The sequence below is a fragment of the Dreissena polymorpha genome, chromosome 13 (assembly GCF_020536995.1).
Source record: "Dreissena polymorpha isolate Duluth1 chromosome 13, UMN_Dpol_1.0, whole genome shotgun sequence".
Taxonomy (NCBI): Eukaryota; Metazoa; Mollusca; class Bivalvia; order Myida; family Dreissenidae; genus Dreissena; species Dreissena polymorpha.
In genome coordinates this window covers 22337811-22352303 of record NC_068367.1, presented here as the reverse complement: position 1 = coordinate 22352303, position 14493 = coordinate 22337811, and the positions used below count along the sequence as shown (strand labels likewise).

General features: G+C 32.3%; 1 protein-coding gene across 2 annotated transcripts; it reads left to right on the top strand.

Annotated features, from left to right (window-relative positions):
• Positions 1 to 10: 10 nt before the first annotated feature.
• On the top strand, positions 11 to 7293 carry LOC127854980 (vesicular, overexpressed in cancer, prosurvival protein 1-like). 2 transcript variants are annotated; one of them, XM_052390187.1, is made up of 6 exons: positions 11 to 220; positions 1459 to 1514; positions 2145 to 2222; positions 3328 to 3479; positions 6460 to 6594; positions 7029 to 7293. In XM_052390187.1, the coding sequence occupies exons 1-6, from the start codon at positions 155 to 157 to the stop codon at positions 7178 to 7180; spliced, it is 639 nt and encodes a 212-aa protein (XP_052246147.1). In that variant the 5' UTR covers positions 11 to 154; the 3' UTR covers positions 7181 to 7293. The 2 variants fall into 2 exon arrangements, with proteins under 2 accessions (XP_052246147.1, XP_052246149.1); XM_052390189.1 differs by lacking the exon at positions 11 to 220 and adding an exon at positions 745 to 995.
• Positions 7294 to 14493: the final 7200 nt, after the last annotated feature.

Sequence of the window (14493 nt, the reverse complement as noted above, 5' to 3'; positions counted from 1 at the left end):
CTTATAAAGATATTGAATTAAAGATTTCCGTGAAGGGAGGATATTGAATACGAATCTAATAAATGATTTGGAATCCTTCTGCTAACATCGATAGTTGAATTGTTTGACATTTGTCTGCAATTATGATTTAATTTAAAATGTTCTGAAAGTCAAAATGACCTCACATGCTTCGACCCCAAGCCAAATTTGTTTGGCTGTTATTTTGAGTCTATTTAAAACTGTGAGTATACTTTTAGTTGTTTCTCTATGCATGTACGCAATATTAGGGTGAAATCCTAGTCCAAATAATTAGACGTAAGCTACCCCGCTGATGTAAATCGACCTCATATTTATAGGAGTAGGTGAAATCCATGCAAATGTAACATAAATACAAAATTGTATGTTTGAAACTTGGACGAAAGTGAAAAAAGTCTGCGTTGTTAAGCCCTTATAAGTTATATGTGTACTGTGCCAATGAAATTACTAGTTTTCTTATTATACTTCTTAGTTAAAGATCTATTTGTTATTTGTAAACATCATCTTAAAAAACCATTGGATCATGTATGACATTGTCCTATATTTATATACAGAAAGTAAAAGTGCATGTATATATGTATTCTAAATTGCAACTTTGACTTCCACAAATATTGCTTACTAGATGCTAAGTAGATGCCTGCATTCATGAAACGCTAAATATAACTGCCAACATTAGATAGTACCTGTATATTAACTTAAAATATTAAGTTTACAGATAAGCTTATAGATAAGATTTTAAACTGTTAGGGAAGGTATACAGCTGAGCAATATATGAATGCATTTATTGGAATGACTGCTATAAACATTTTCTAAAACTGTACATGTCTGCAGAAGTTTTAATTTGCTGTGTATGCCTCATTATAAATGAAAGATGACAATAATGTTCATAACATTTTGTGCATTTGTAATGAAGCTATTGTTTTAAGTTTATTTCACTGCTAAGAATGGATATATACTCATTGTGTAGTGGACCATTGAAGGTAGTTTTCATATTTTGAAGAACATTTAGCCCTTAAATACTCAACAAAATTTTGTGTATCTTTTTTGTTAATAAACATGAGTTAAAACTAAACACTATTAAACACCTCCTTCACTTGTTTTAATAACAATTAAGTCTTTTCCCTTTGCTGAACATTGATTATAGCCTGGCTCTGAGTAAATGGAACTTTATGCATGTGCCTTAAGTGTCGTCCCAGATTAGCCTGTACAGCCTGTGCAAGCCATTCAGGGACGACACTTTCCACTTTTATAGAATATTATGTTTGAAGTAAGTTTATAACTACCAAAAATCCAGTCTATGCGGAAATTGTTGTCCTTAATTATCCTGTGAAGACTGTACAATCTTATCTGGGACGACACCTGACGCACATGCATTAAACCACGTTTTCCCAGAGTGAGTCTTATTTATTTTTGCTAACCTTGCATTGTTTGGTGTGATTTCAGTCAGAATGCAAATACTGTTGGCACAAATCAGGGTTTGGAAAGTCAGAATACTTCTAGTAAGTTCCAATCACTTTTTGCAATGTTGGCTTCTCAAAGTTTATGTGGGGGCTGACAATGTAAATGTTTTTACAATATCATATTTCACTATTCAGAGATCTATATTTTAGCAATACTTTAAGGCACTTAGCTAGGTCAGATATTGTCAGTGCAAGACAATGTAACAAATACACAACTAAAAAATGAGCCACATCTTTCAAAAATGGGTATTATGTCATATTCTGCCAGCGTAGCTCAAGACAAGCTTGCACTATTATGAGCTACCCTGACTTCTATTACGTCACGCTAGGTTTTGTGGTGTCATTAGAAGAAAATATGACTCCTCATCGGAGCTTATGGATATTCTGATGTGTCCTAAAAGTCATTTTTGCATGACAAACTACAGTCATTTTTTCAGCAGACATACCAAGTTCTAGTGCAGAGCCTTTATTAAAGAAATTTAGATTGAAGTTAACAACTAAGTTTGATTCAATTGTAGTTAAAATCAATCAAATGTTGTTGTATATTAGTAAAATACTTTGTTTTATAAATGTCATAATTATTCTTAATTATATAATATGTAGAAATTTGTATGGCTACAGAAGTAAGTGAAACAAAAATTCTTAAAACGTTTTTCTCTCCATTTTTAGTTGCAGTGCCTTCCAGTACTGCTGCGGTGATAAATGTTGTGAGAATATAGCAGAGTTCTATAAACTCTGGTATTTTTGGTAAGTTTTCTTTTTTATCATGATTTATTTTTTATCCATAATAATTAAATGTGAGTTCTGTCTGTTCTGTATAATTTTATAGTCAACACTTATTGTACATGTACATGTAGGTGCCATTTGGTTAAAATGATACAATAGCAAACGTTTAATGCATGATCGGGTATATTCTCAATGCCTTATAAATTTTGTTTTAAAACAGCGAAATTCAAAGATGATTTGGTGAAAGACTGTTTACAATTTATAAATTTTGGTTACTTCAAGTATAGGTAGTTTCTTCTTATCGTGCTAATGTTTGCTCTTCTTTGTGCAATCATAAATCTATAGATATCTCTTAAACAGTTTGTAACATATTTCTAAGCTCTCTCTCTCTCTATATATATATATATAAAATTATATATATATATATGTTTATGTTTATCACACAGTGTTTGATTTATAATGATATAAATATATATATTGTCACTAAACAAACATAAAGAAAAAGAGAGCTGAAAATCATTTTAGAAGGTACAAACATGGTATGAATATTATGGGTAAATTGCCATGCACACTTACATGCAACTACACATCTAACCCAACAGTTGAATAAATGATAATAAAAATGTAAAGTACAGTGTTTCAACATTCTTGTCACTTACCAGCTACAAATAAAATTTGTGCGTACATTTTTATTGTAAGAAAAATACTACTTATAGATTCATAGATTCATTAATTTTTATTTGTTTTGTAAGTACCGGTTCCAAATTAAAAAATCTTGTTTATAGAATGTTAAGTTTGCTATTACATGGCTCAGGCTAAGTTATTTCACTTTTGTATGACATAAAAGCAAGTACCAGATATAAGGTATTTTATACATAAATACTAATCACAAACAACAGGGTTTCATAAAATTTGAAGGAAGCAGATGATTTAAAAAAGAAGGAGGAGAATATAACTATATATCAGTATTTTAACTATTTCTTTCTAAAAAAAATAAATAATAAATAGATAATTGTAATGGCATATTTAGTAAAAAAAAGTTGGTGATTTACCCACCTCTTGCAACTTAAAAAATACGTGATGTGTTTTTCTTAGACTATAGTACAAATGTTGGTTCTCTGTACAGGTTGTGTGCTCTAGTCTTGGCCTTGGCAACGTTTGCTGCATTGTACTGGTTCTGCCGTCGCTATGCATCACCCGTGTCATCAAGGTCATCTGGGGGTGATAGGTCGAGGTCACATAGAAGTAGGTCATCAAGAAGATATAGGCACCTTTCAGGTGAGAACACATCACTGGGGCTTTTTATGTCCCCCAGACATATTCTTTTTGCACTGTCTGTTTGTTGGTTTGCGTCAAACTTTAATATGGGCCATGACTTTTGCAATATTAAATATAGCAACTTGATACTAGTATTTGGCATGCATGTGCATCTCATCTAGCTGCCCATTTTGAGTGGTGCAAGGTCAAGGTCATCCTTCAATGTCAAAGGTCAAGTATATGGGGGACATAGTGTTTCACAAACACATCTTGTTTTTACGGTACTTTGAATTACAGCAGCTTTAAAAATAAGCACAAGTGCCAACGCAAATATGTAATAGTATCTCTAGACTAGCTAGGGCATCACACAGTCTGGTCAGGAACCACCTGCTACAAAGGCACACAAGTCAATGTGGTGTCAGACTGGCCTGGAGCTCCACTGGCTGCATATGGCCTTAGACCCATTATTTGCATGATGCGGCTCATATAGCTATTGTGGTTTATGAATAAGTAACATTATCATTATTTATGAAGAAACTGGAGTGTTATTATTTGTCAATACACTAGTTAACAGTATTTTTGTAGGTAGTACTAAGCTTATTGCGTATTAATGTGAGAGGAATGCTTGTAAGATGATTCATAACTCACAACCATTGTTTACATTAAGTGGATGATTTGTTTTTATGATATCACGGTTTTCCAGAGCATCATTCAGTTGGATTAAAGCTGGGAAACCTTCCTTTAGATTGAAGCTTACTATATCGTGAGGATTATTATAAATGTATCTTATGCATGATTTTAGTGTTTTGTAATTATAGTTGAGTTTTTGCGATTTCATGTTTTTCCAGCACATCATTCTTTGAGATCATCAGTTTTAAATTTTAAGACTGAAGTCATCCATGTCATAAGACTAATTTCAATTTTATCTTATACATAATTTAAGTCTTTGGCAATTGCTTTGATGGTTACTAGCTTGATACAATAGACCTAATCTGGATTGCGCAAGACATGAGACAATCCATTCATCCCTTGGTACAAACAATCCTGTTTCTTTCCTTTCAACAATGGTGGTGTCATTCAAATAGTAATGGGTGATATTGTATGTGACTTTGACAGGATTATAAAAAGATCATCTTTATTTATACCTGCAAATAAGTGGTTTAAACCAAAGCTTGCTTTTTCGGGGATATGTCTACTTAAGTGTGGGTAAATTATAAGCCATTCTTTATTATGCAGTTCATTATCCAATAGGTTTATACTTATAGTATAATACCATGATTTTAATATTGTTTTAGTTTTATATAATCTGTATATTTTGTCATGCTAATCTTTGAATGAACCATTCGGGTTTGTGCAATTTAATAATGTTCAAACATCTGAATATAACAAATATGTTATAAGTTCAGAGATTTCTTTAAATTAATTTTTGACAAATCACATATCCCTGTTATACACTGTGACTTTGTAGAGGTTATTTTGCAAGCCTCTTTGATGTGTTTATGTTCCTTTTATTTCTTTTGTCTAGGCTTCTGTTTGCTATGGTTTATGATATGAGACTCTAAATTGCAGGTAATTTGGTTTACATTAGTCCATAGATTCATGTCTAATCAGTAAAGGCTAAAGCCTGATCTATTTACCCTGACATGTATATGTCCACAAAGAATATAAAATATTGAACTTCCCATGTTCAAAACTGAAGTCAAAATGCTTTTGATATTATAAAAAATTATATCATTGATTGGTGATTGATCTAAGTTGATACAAGTCTTACATGCATTTGTTATCTACACTGGGTTGTCATAGGATGACAAATTGAAGATGATTTGCATGTGTAATGCATATATATATACATTGTATGGAATTGGGGCGGCAGGGGCGGCGGCCGCCGCCCCAATATTTTTGGCATAAATGAAATGTCGGAAAAGACCTTTTTTATTTTTTTTCATATCAATACCCGTATATTTGAAAATATCTTTATCACAAAGCAAGGTAATCACACTTTCGCGGTTATGACACGTTTATTGTTGATTGTCATCACCCGCCCGTACGGGTCAATTATATTGTTAATTGATCGGTCTCTTTTATAACGATAATCCCTTCATCCTTGAGTAATAAACCTGTGAATCTTTAATTGTCAATGTGATCTAATCCTTTGCTTCTTTTTATGAATATAAAGGAAAGTATGACCTGAAACAAATGTGCCAATATCCAATAGTCCTTAATTATCACAGAATTAAAGATACCCCAATAAGATACCTGAATTAATTGTAATAACTCAAAGTAAATTGATAATTCTAAAAAACTTATTAGATGTTTTATACCACTTTTTTGTCATTTCAATATGTCTACTCCAAACCAACCAATGAATTTCAAATTTCCAAAGCGGAATTTCGGGTAAAAAATCCAGAAGAACGTTCATTCAAACCACATAATCCCTATTGTTGTGTCGCCTGCTACAAAGTTCAAACTGCGACATATAGAGATCACTTCTCCATAGTCTGTCTGTCTGTCACAACTTTTGTAATTCAGAATATGCCTGCAATAGACAGGTATCAGGCATAAAAACGCACCAGAATGCACCATTTGATGCTTACATTTGGGGAAAAAAATCTGGACTCCCACCAACCGTAGGGGGATACACCCTCCCATACCCAACCCCTCTGCCGCCCCAATGTTAATTTGCTTCCGACGCCCCTGTGATGATGAAGAAGAAGATGATGATGATGATGGTGGTGGTGATGATGATAATGGTGGTGATGATGATGATGATTTTGTTGTTGTTGTTGACAACGACAAAGACGATGATGGTGATGGCAATTATCAATACTCTACTGATGATGATTCTATTGATGATGCTGGTGGTGATGACAATTATGATTCTCTGCTACTTGTGTGTATGCTGATGATAATCATCATCATCGTCATAATGATAGTTTAGTAGGAGGATGACAACAACAGTGATGCTGATGACTATTTCTAAATGGTCAGTTTCTATATCCAGGTGAAGGTCACCGCGGTGCTACAGGCTCAGTGGTTATCCCTAATGAAGTGGTGATATCCCCGCCTCCATACTGCGGGAACAATTCTGGCTGTCCCCACTTGGGGCCCCCTCCCTATGCACTCACCCTAGGCTCAGGTAAGTACTTTGGGACTTACTATTTGTACCAGGAGTACAAGCCCTAGAAAGTCTCATACTATTACCTGCTGTAAAAATATTGTATTAATTATAAATGGTAACCCATTAATTTGATTAAAATTATTAGTTGAACTTCAGCTTAAATATGAGGTGTATTTAGTTCAGAACTTTTCAAATATCTCTATTAACCCATATATGCCTAGCGTCCTGAAAAAAAGGCCTAGGCAAACAGCGAAGACCCAGATGAGACGCCCCATAATGCGGCGTCTCATCAGGGTTTTCACTGTTTGCTTGAACGAAATTCGGTAAGAAATATTCTAAAAATAGAAATAAATATACCAGACATCCCTAATTTTGGAAATAACTTGATCCAATTTAGAAAGATGGGAGAGTCAACGAGGCATAAATGGGTTAAAATTGTGTGTGTATTTCAGGCAGCTCAATCAACTCGCAGACCTTGCCTCGGTGTCCACCATCATACAACGACATAGAGAAGCACCCGCCCCCTAGTTACAGCAGCCAGGAGGAGGTGTACCAGGTCAAGGTCACACACTGTGATAAACGTGGCAACAAAGGGGACTCTTAGTAATCTGTTTTCTACTGTTGATACAATTATTATGTGCAAGGGATGATCCAACAGTTTTTAAACAAACAAGTGCTAAACTGTACATGGGTTGCAATGGCAAAAGTTTAAATTAATTTAAAAAAAAATTATTAAAGTGTTAATATGATTCCAAGATATGAGAGCCCTTGAAAAGCCTGTCTTTTCAAACATTAAATGTCAATGATATGAGTTGGTTAAATAATGAGTAAAAGATTGTCACCAGACTTTTGGATCCAACCTCATATTTACATGTAGCATGAAAACAAAGCTTAACCAGTCTTTCATTAGCTTATCAAATTATAATATTTATGCAATATTGCATTATGCATTAACCTTTTTTTTTATCCCAGTAAAATATGCCTGTGTGTGCGTGTTTTTTTTCAGTATACCCAATTCAGTATGTGTTAACAGCAGTTAATTTAAAGAACTTGAGCATTTATGAACAATGGTAAACATTTGTAACACAACACTTTAAAGGGGCCTTTTCACAGATTTTGGCATTTTTAAACTTATTCATTAAATGCTTTATATTGATAAATGTAAACATTGGATCGTAAAAGCTCCAGTAAAAAATCAAGAAATAAATTAAAAAAAGGAAAAGAACATTGCTCGGAGCAGGTTTCGAACCAGTGACCCCTGGAGTCCTGCCAGAGTCCTGAAGTAAAAACGCTCTAGCCTACTGAGCTATTCCGCCGAGTACACATTCTAGACGTATGTTATACCTTATATAAGCAATCTTCGTAGTTTCACAAAATTTAACGACAAAAACAGAACTCTCCAAATTATTCAATCGTTTCGCGTTGCAACGCTTTATAATTTTTAGGTTTTAAAATCGTCAAAAGATGCATATAATGGCTATATTAGAGCATGGTTAATGTTCAGTATTACTGTTTCCTCACAAATATCATAACTAAAACGAAAACTTACGAATCTGAAACAACTTTTTTCAATTTTGTCAATTTACCAAAGCGTGAAAAGATCCCTTTAAAATCATCAGGAGTCAAGTGCTTAAACCTATGGCTCAATACAATTATATGAATATTTATTCACTAAGGCGATTGTTGCATGTTTTGTTGATATGCATGGTAAAAAATTGTGTGGAGACTTGTTTCAAGTAGCTTATGTTGACAGCTGATCATGGAAAAAAATAACCTGTTATTATAGCCTTTATGGTTGCTTAATAAACATAAACAGACTTCATGCGTGATGCATTATTTTGTAATTGTGTATTTGCCAATGGTACATGTCTTAAGTACTATGAATGTACTGAGCTGGTTCATTGGTTTTAGAATCATAATTAAGTTACTTTAGCTTTTTCTATTTGTCCTTGATATTACATGTAGTAAATGATCTGTACATTTGTGTAAGGGTAAATTGTGTTTGCATTTGCATATTATTTTTCAAGTAATATTTTCCCATTTAGATGAATTATTTTTTGAATCAATATAACTAGCACAATAATTATCTTTTTAATGTAAAGACATCTGCAGAATAAGAACACTTTATCTTGAGCATCAGGGGCCCGTCTTATCAAAGATCATACGACATTCTCACTTAACAATGCAATTTTCGAAGCGCCATAAAAAAGTAACCGTCACATTTATTATTACTTTTGTTGAACATTTCCATTCATTTTCAATGTTGCTGTCAAATATCCTTCATATTTGAAACATGCAAATCATAAACACTTATATTTTAAAATTACAAAATTCAATCGTAAGTTTACATTTTCGTACGATCTTTGATAAGATGAACCCCTGTAACATATGTTTGAGTTAAGTGTCCACACAGGATAATCATAGTCAACACTTTTTGCCTAAACTAGATTTTCGTTTATAAGAAACTTCCTTTGAAGACAAAATAGTTTAAAGTAAAATGTTTCTTCCCTGATAAGCCTGTGCAGACTGCACAGGCTACTCTGGGTTGACAATTTACACACAAGCATTAAGTCCAGTTTTATCAGAACTAGGATAATATGGTTTTTGATTAGAGTCTAACTCACATATAGCTCGTTAATGTAATAGTTCTGAACCCATTTAGCACAGAGAAACGTGCTTGAACTGTGCCCTATTTTCATATTTGTTTTGTTTTAGTGCCAGTGTATCATGAGATAAAGGATAGCATGAAGTGCATTAATATATTCATGCAAACAATTCAGTGTCAGGTTTATGTTTGTTGGCTATATTCTGTCGATATTTTTATGATATGCATGTACATGTACCAACTGTGCTGTTTCATAGCTCTATTATTACAGCTAACGTTTAGGCCACACACAATTTGGTTTAGCTGTTCCATTACATAATATTATACAAAAAACACCAAGAACATGGTGTAAAAGAATTGCTACAAATATATATAAATTCAATTACATACCAATATGAAAAATTTAAACATCATCTTTAATAACTTAAGGTGTACTTTAAAGTAGGCCCATAAAGGTAAGAAAGTTTAACTTGGTCTTTTTTGTTGCAATAGCTCTATTGTGATTGTTAGTCTTAATGTTCATACAAATGTGATGCCAGTTGTTAAAGTGTCAGGTTGCTGACAATCAAACATTTCATACCTATCACATTATTTGAGTTGGCTCTCTGTAAACTGGGCTTAATGCATGTGCATTAGGTATTGTCCCAGATTAGCTGGTTCTATTCACACAGGCAAATCAGACAGCACTTTCCGCTTTTATGGATTTTTTCATTTAGAAGAAGTCTCTTTTAAATGGAAATCCAATCTAGGTGGAAAGTGTCCCGCAGTTCACCCTTTGTAGACTGCACAGGTAAACATGGGACAATATTTTACACACATTCATTCAACGCTGTTATCTCAGAGACTGTCTGGAATGTTTTCATGGCATTGGATTATACAGGTTATCACCTATTCTGTCTTAGTATATTGTTTGGGAAAACATGTACTGGTAGTAGCCTAGTTACTGGGTAATTCTTACCAAAGACAACATAGATTGAACCTGTAACATAGTTAAAAGATTGTCTGTATCACACTTTCATTTTTTTACACGTGAACTTTAAAGTAAATCTCAGAATATTTTTTTTAAGATAGGAGATAATTGAAAACTAATGAAACAGTTGAATTTGATTTTTTTTATTTGTTGCAACTTTTTTTTTATTCAATAGTTAAAAGATATTGATTGAGATACCTGCAAAGTGTATTTAGATATGTGTTACAGATCTTTATTTAACACACCATCCAGTAATTTCTAGATAGCAGTTTAACTTAAATTCTCTTTAAAAGAAAAAAAAATTAACATTACTATTTCTGTTTAACTCATTTGGTTCGTTTCAAAGAATTATGAAAAGTGTTCTGATTTAGGTTTACAAAGCCATTATGCAACCCTTATATTTCATGAAAAGCCAGATTTGTGAACAAATGTGATCTTGCGGAATGTAAATATAGCTGTGAATATAATTCTTATTGTACCAGCTTTACAATGAATACTGAACTGTGGCTAATATTGAATATATAAATGGAAAGTGAATGAAAATACTGTGTCAGACTTACACAAGTTGAAAAATATTAAAAAGATTTTCTTTTATACCTAATGATAAAATATGACATTTCTGCAGTGAAATAACAGCAGTGAAATTAACACATTTGTTCTTTTCACCGATGAAAAGAACAAATTTTCGGAATTCCTTTCTCTATTTTTAGATTATCGTATCAAGAATTACTTCCCTTGTTTATATCCTTGTTTATATTTTTCTTTGATCACGAGTGAAACAACATCAAATTCAATATTCCACCTAATCCAACACGTTTTCTTTTAGTTTTATGCTGTTTTTACCGTTTATTTACATTGTAAGAGTTTAACTGAATAATGTCCCTGGAATAATGACGTAATTTCCTCAACAAAATGAAAAACTCAGAGAAAGGGTAACTTTTCAGCAAAATGGAAACAGCTGTTCATTATTTCCTTGAAAAAGGGGCATAAAAGAAACAGAAAATTTGTTCATGTCAGTGTAAGATCGTTTGTTATTTCACTCTTGATCATAGAAAAATAATATTTTCACTCGTGACTGCGCCACTCGTGAAAATATATTTTCTATGATCACTCGTGAAATAACAAACACACTTACACGGACATGAACAAATATCCTCTATATTCTTTTAAGCATTGGTTGGGTTTAATTGCAGCTTATTATCCTTAAATGTTAGATATTTTAAGAAATAGAGGTAATTGATTGAATTCAATTTTGTTTACTTATGCCTTAAATATTCCCTTATTGTTTATGGTGCTATTCCTAATACTTATGTGTAAAAAATATATAAATCTAGTTATAAAAACTGCCTGTGTCTTTGGATGTTTTTTGTCAATGTCTTCTTTTACATAAAAATGTTAAAATATAATTAAAAATACAAAATCAAACAAATTTGGAGAGGGAGAAAAACTGCCTTTTTTGTATGTGAGGCCTGCATAAATTAATTAGCTTAACCAACACATTTCTTATTTAGTAAAATATGCTATTAATCAAAATACATTTGTGTGATGCCATTATTTTGGGCTTGACTAATTGATCTTACTTTTATCACATTCAAGCCTTTAGCTTAAAAGCAGCATTTAACTAGCAAATAATACAAAGCACACACATTCTTTGTTCATTTATTACCAAAATGTGTATGGAAATAAAGTTCAATACACACTATTATGTGACGGTGTAATAAGACATCAATCTTGAAATAAACTGTTTTTCAAAAAATTATTATGTGCAGTTTTACTCGTTGTTTTAATTAAATTTTGTCAAGTTTGTGTAAAATGTACACTTGCTTACATGTATATAAATGTGTCTTACAATTGTTTTTACTACATAGGTAGATGCTTATAAGATTTTTTAATTTGTAAAAAATAAGTTTAAGATACTGTTAAAATCATATATTTTAATGTTTCATGACTGTTAATAAAAAAGTAATGGAAAAGTGCATATTTTACTAATTCTTCAGAAAATGAAATGAACATTTTGTTTGAGGAAATAAACAAAATGATTTCCTTTCTAAATTAAATATATGATTTTTTGAAAACAAGTTTAAGATCAACCTTCTAACTTCTGAAGAATTTTAAATAAATTATGAGTTTATTTCAAAACATGTTTTGCCTGGACACTTATTATAACGATATATACATTATTATTTGTTTAATTTTGCTTGTGGTTTTAATTTTTTTGTTAAAGGCATTAATCATTTGGTCTGACATGTATGTATATTGTATGATCCAGATTTAAAACAAGCTGTGTGTACATGAATCTATTTTGTTCTCGTTTAAACTTTTCATATTTTTGTATTATTGTTTGATAAAAACAACTATTTGATTTCCCTAGGTTGTAATAAATTCTTTAAAATATTTGATGATTTGGCTTGTGTGTATATTATCATTCACACTATCTAGTTTCAGTTTATTGCAAAAAGTGGAAATACGTGTGTCATTTCTTTGCATTTTGTATAGTTGCGTTGTAAACAAGATGGAATAACCTTGGTTGGATAATGCGAGAGAATTGACAGAAAGAGAAAACTCGTATTTAACTGTGGCGAACTCCAATATAAGCACCATATTTACTTTTTTATCACGCAAGGGAGGTGACTGTGTAAAGTTTCGGGTAAAACAAGTCATAAGTTACAAGCCTTGTTAAGCTCACTTATCAAGGGAATTGTGTCGTCTTTCGTGATTTTGACCCTGCCTAAATGTCTTTCCGACATGCGTTCAAGTCTGTCAAAGGAACAAAATGCTTATATTTGTCCAAACTTAGGTGAGACCTTTGGTTCACCGATCATTGTCATACTGTTTGCAGTTGGTTTAAACAAATCGAATGTACGGAACAATGTGTCAATAAACGGAGCGGGCATGTGTTCCATCAGAGACGTAGATAACAGAGATAAGCAGGTCGGTTCTTAGAGTATATCGCGCACTGGCGAGTTCTCACACGTTACGGGATTTCGCGAGACTTGCAGAAAAATCTGGACGACGCCATTTTGATTGCGAAGCGGGTAAAAGTTACAAACTTAAGAGCGAATTTAGAGTGAGTACCGTGTTGACATTGCATGAATATGTTATATTTCAATTGCTGGGTAATGTTTTCACCAGACCAATTCAGAAAACAATCGACATCATTGGAGGTTACGGTAAGAATCGTTACAAACATTGCTGAATTTTTACGCTATTCTCGGAAAACTCGCGTTTTATTGCAATGTCAGTAAACTTGTGACAAATTTAACTAAGAAAATATGCTCTGGATATTATTCAATTGACATCTTTATTAAAGTACTGATTCGGTTTAATGACTCACCTCTTTTTTTAGTGATATTCTGATAGATAATAAAATTACACCAGATTTAATTTACCCCATTTTGCCGATGCATTTGATTTTCAATTTAAACTCTTCATAGTTTTAGCGACTAAAACTTCGAATATAAACTGTGGATCACATCATATGTGGTATCATTTTAAAGTGCAGATTGAGTTTTATGTCTGTCCATATTTTCATTGTGATATTCTATTAAATAATGAAGTTGTGCAAGTTTTAATTTCATCCTATTTTTCACATACTTGCTTTCAGCCATTTTGGTTTTCCATAAAAACATCCATATTTCCAGTGGCATAAGCTAAAAAAGGGTGCATTGCATCATATCATAACTTATATTTTTCTAAAGTGCTAATTGTAATTTATTAAATCTTATATTTTCTTAGTGATATTCCTTTGCATAAGAAATTTACACCAGATTTTATTTCCCCCATTTTGGGGATGCACGCTTTAAGCCAAAAGTTGTTTCTATTCAAATTCTTCAGAGTTCTAGCGACTAAAACTGACAACATGTACTATGGATCATATCATCAATGGTATCATTTTAAAGTGCAGACTGAGTTTTAAGGCTGCCCTTCTTTTCATTTTGATATTCCTTTAAATAATGAAATTATCCAAGTTTTCATTTGTCCTGTTTTTCAGGTATTTGCATTCGGCGGAGCATTTTTGCTTATATGGCTATGGTAAAAACATGTCAACACTCTTAGTCAGATTTATAGTCCAATTTCCATGATGAAAAATTCTTATGTGATTATGATTTTTCTTCAGAAACATTAATACCCTGCCTCATACGATAATGGCTCTTATGCTTACATGTTTGTTGCCTTCATAACTGCAGAATATTAGCCGTTTTCTTCCAATATGTTATTTGTAATATCAACAACTTGCTTAATATGTGTTATGATTTATAAATTGCTTAATTTTTGTTATGCCAGGTGTATTGATATTTGTTCATGAATTATGAAGTTTTGATGAAATATGTACGTCTCTGGT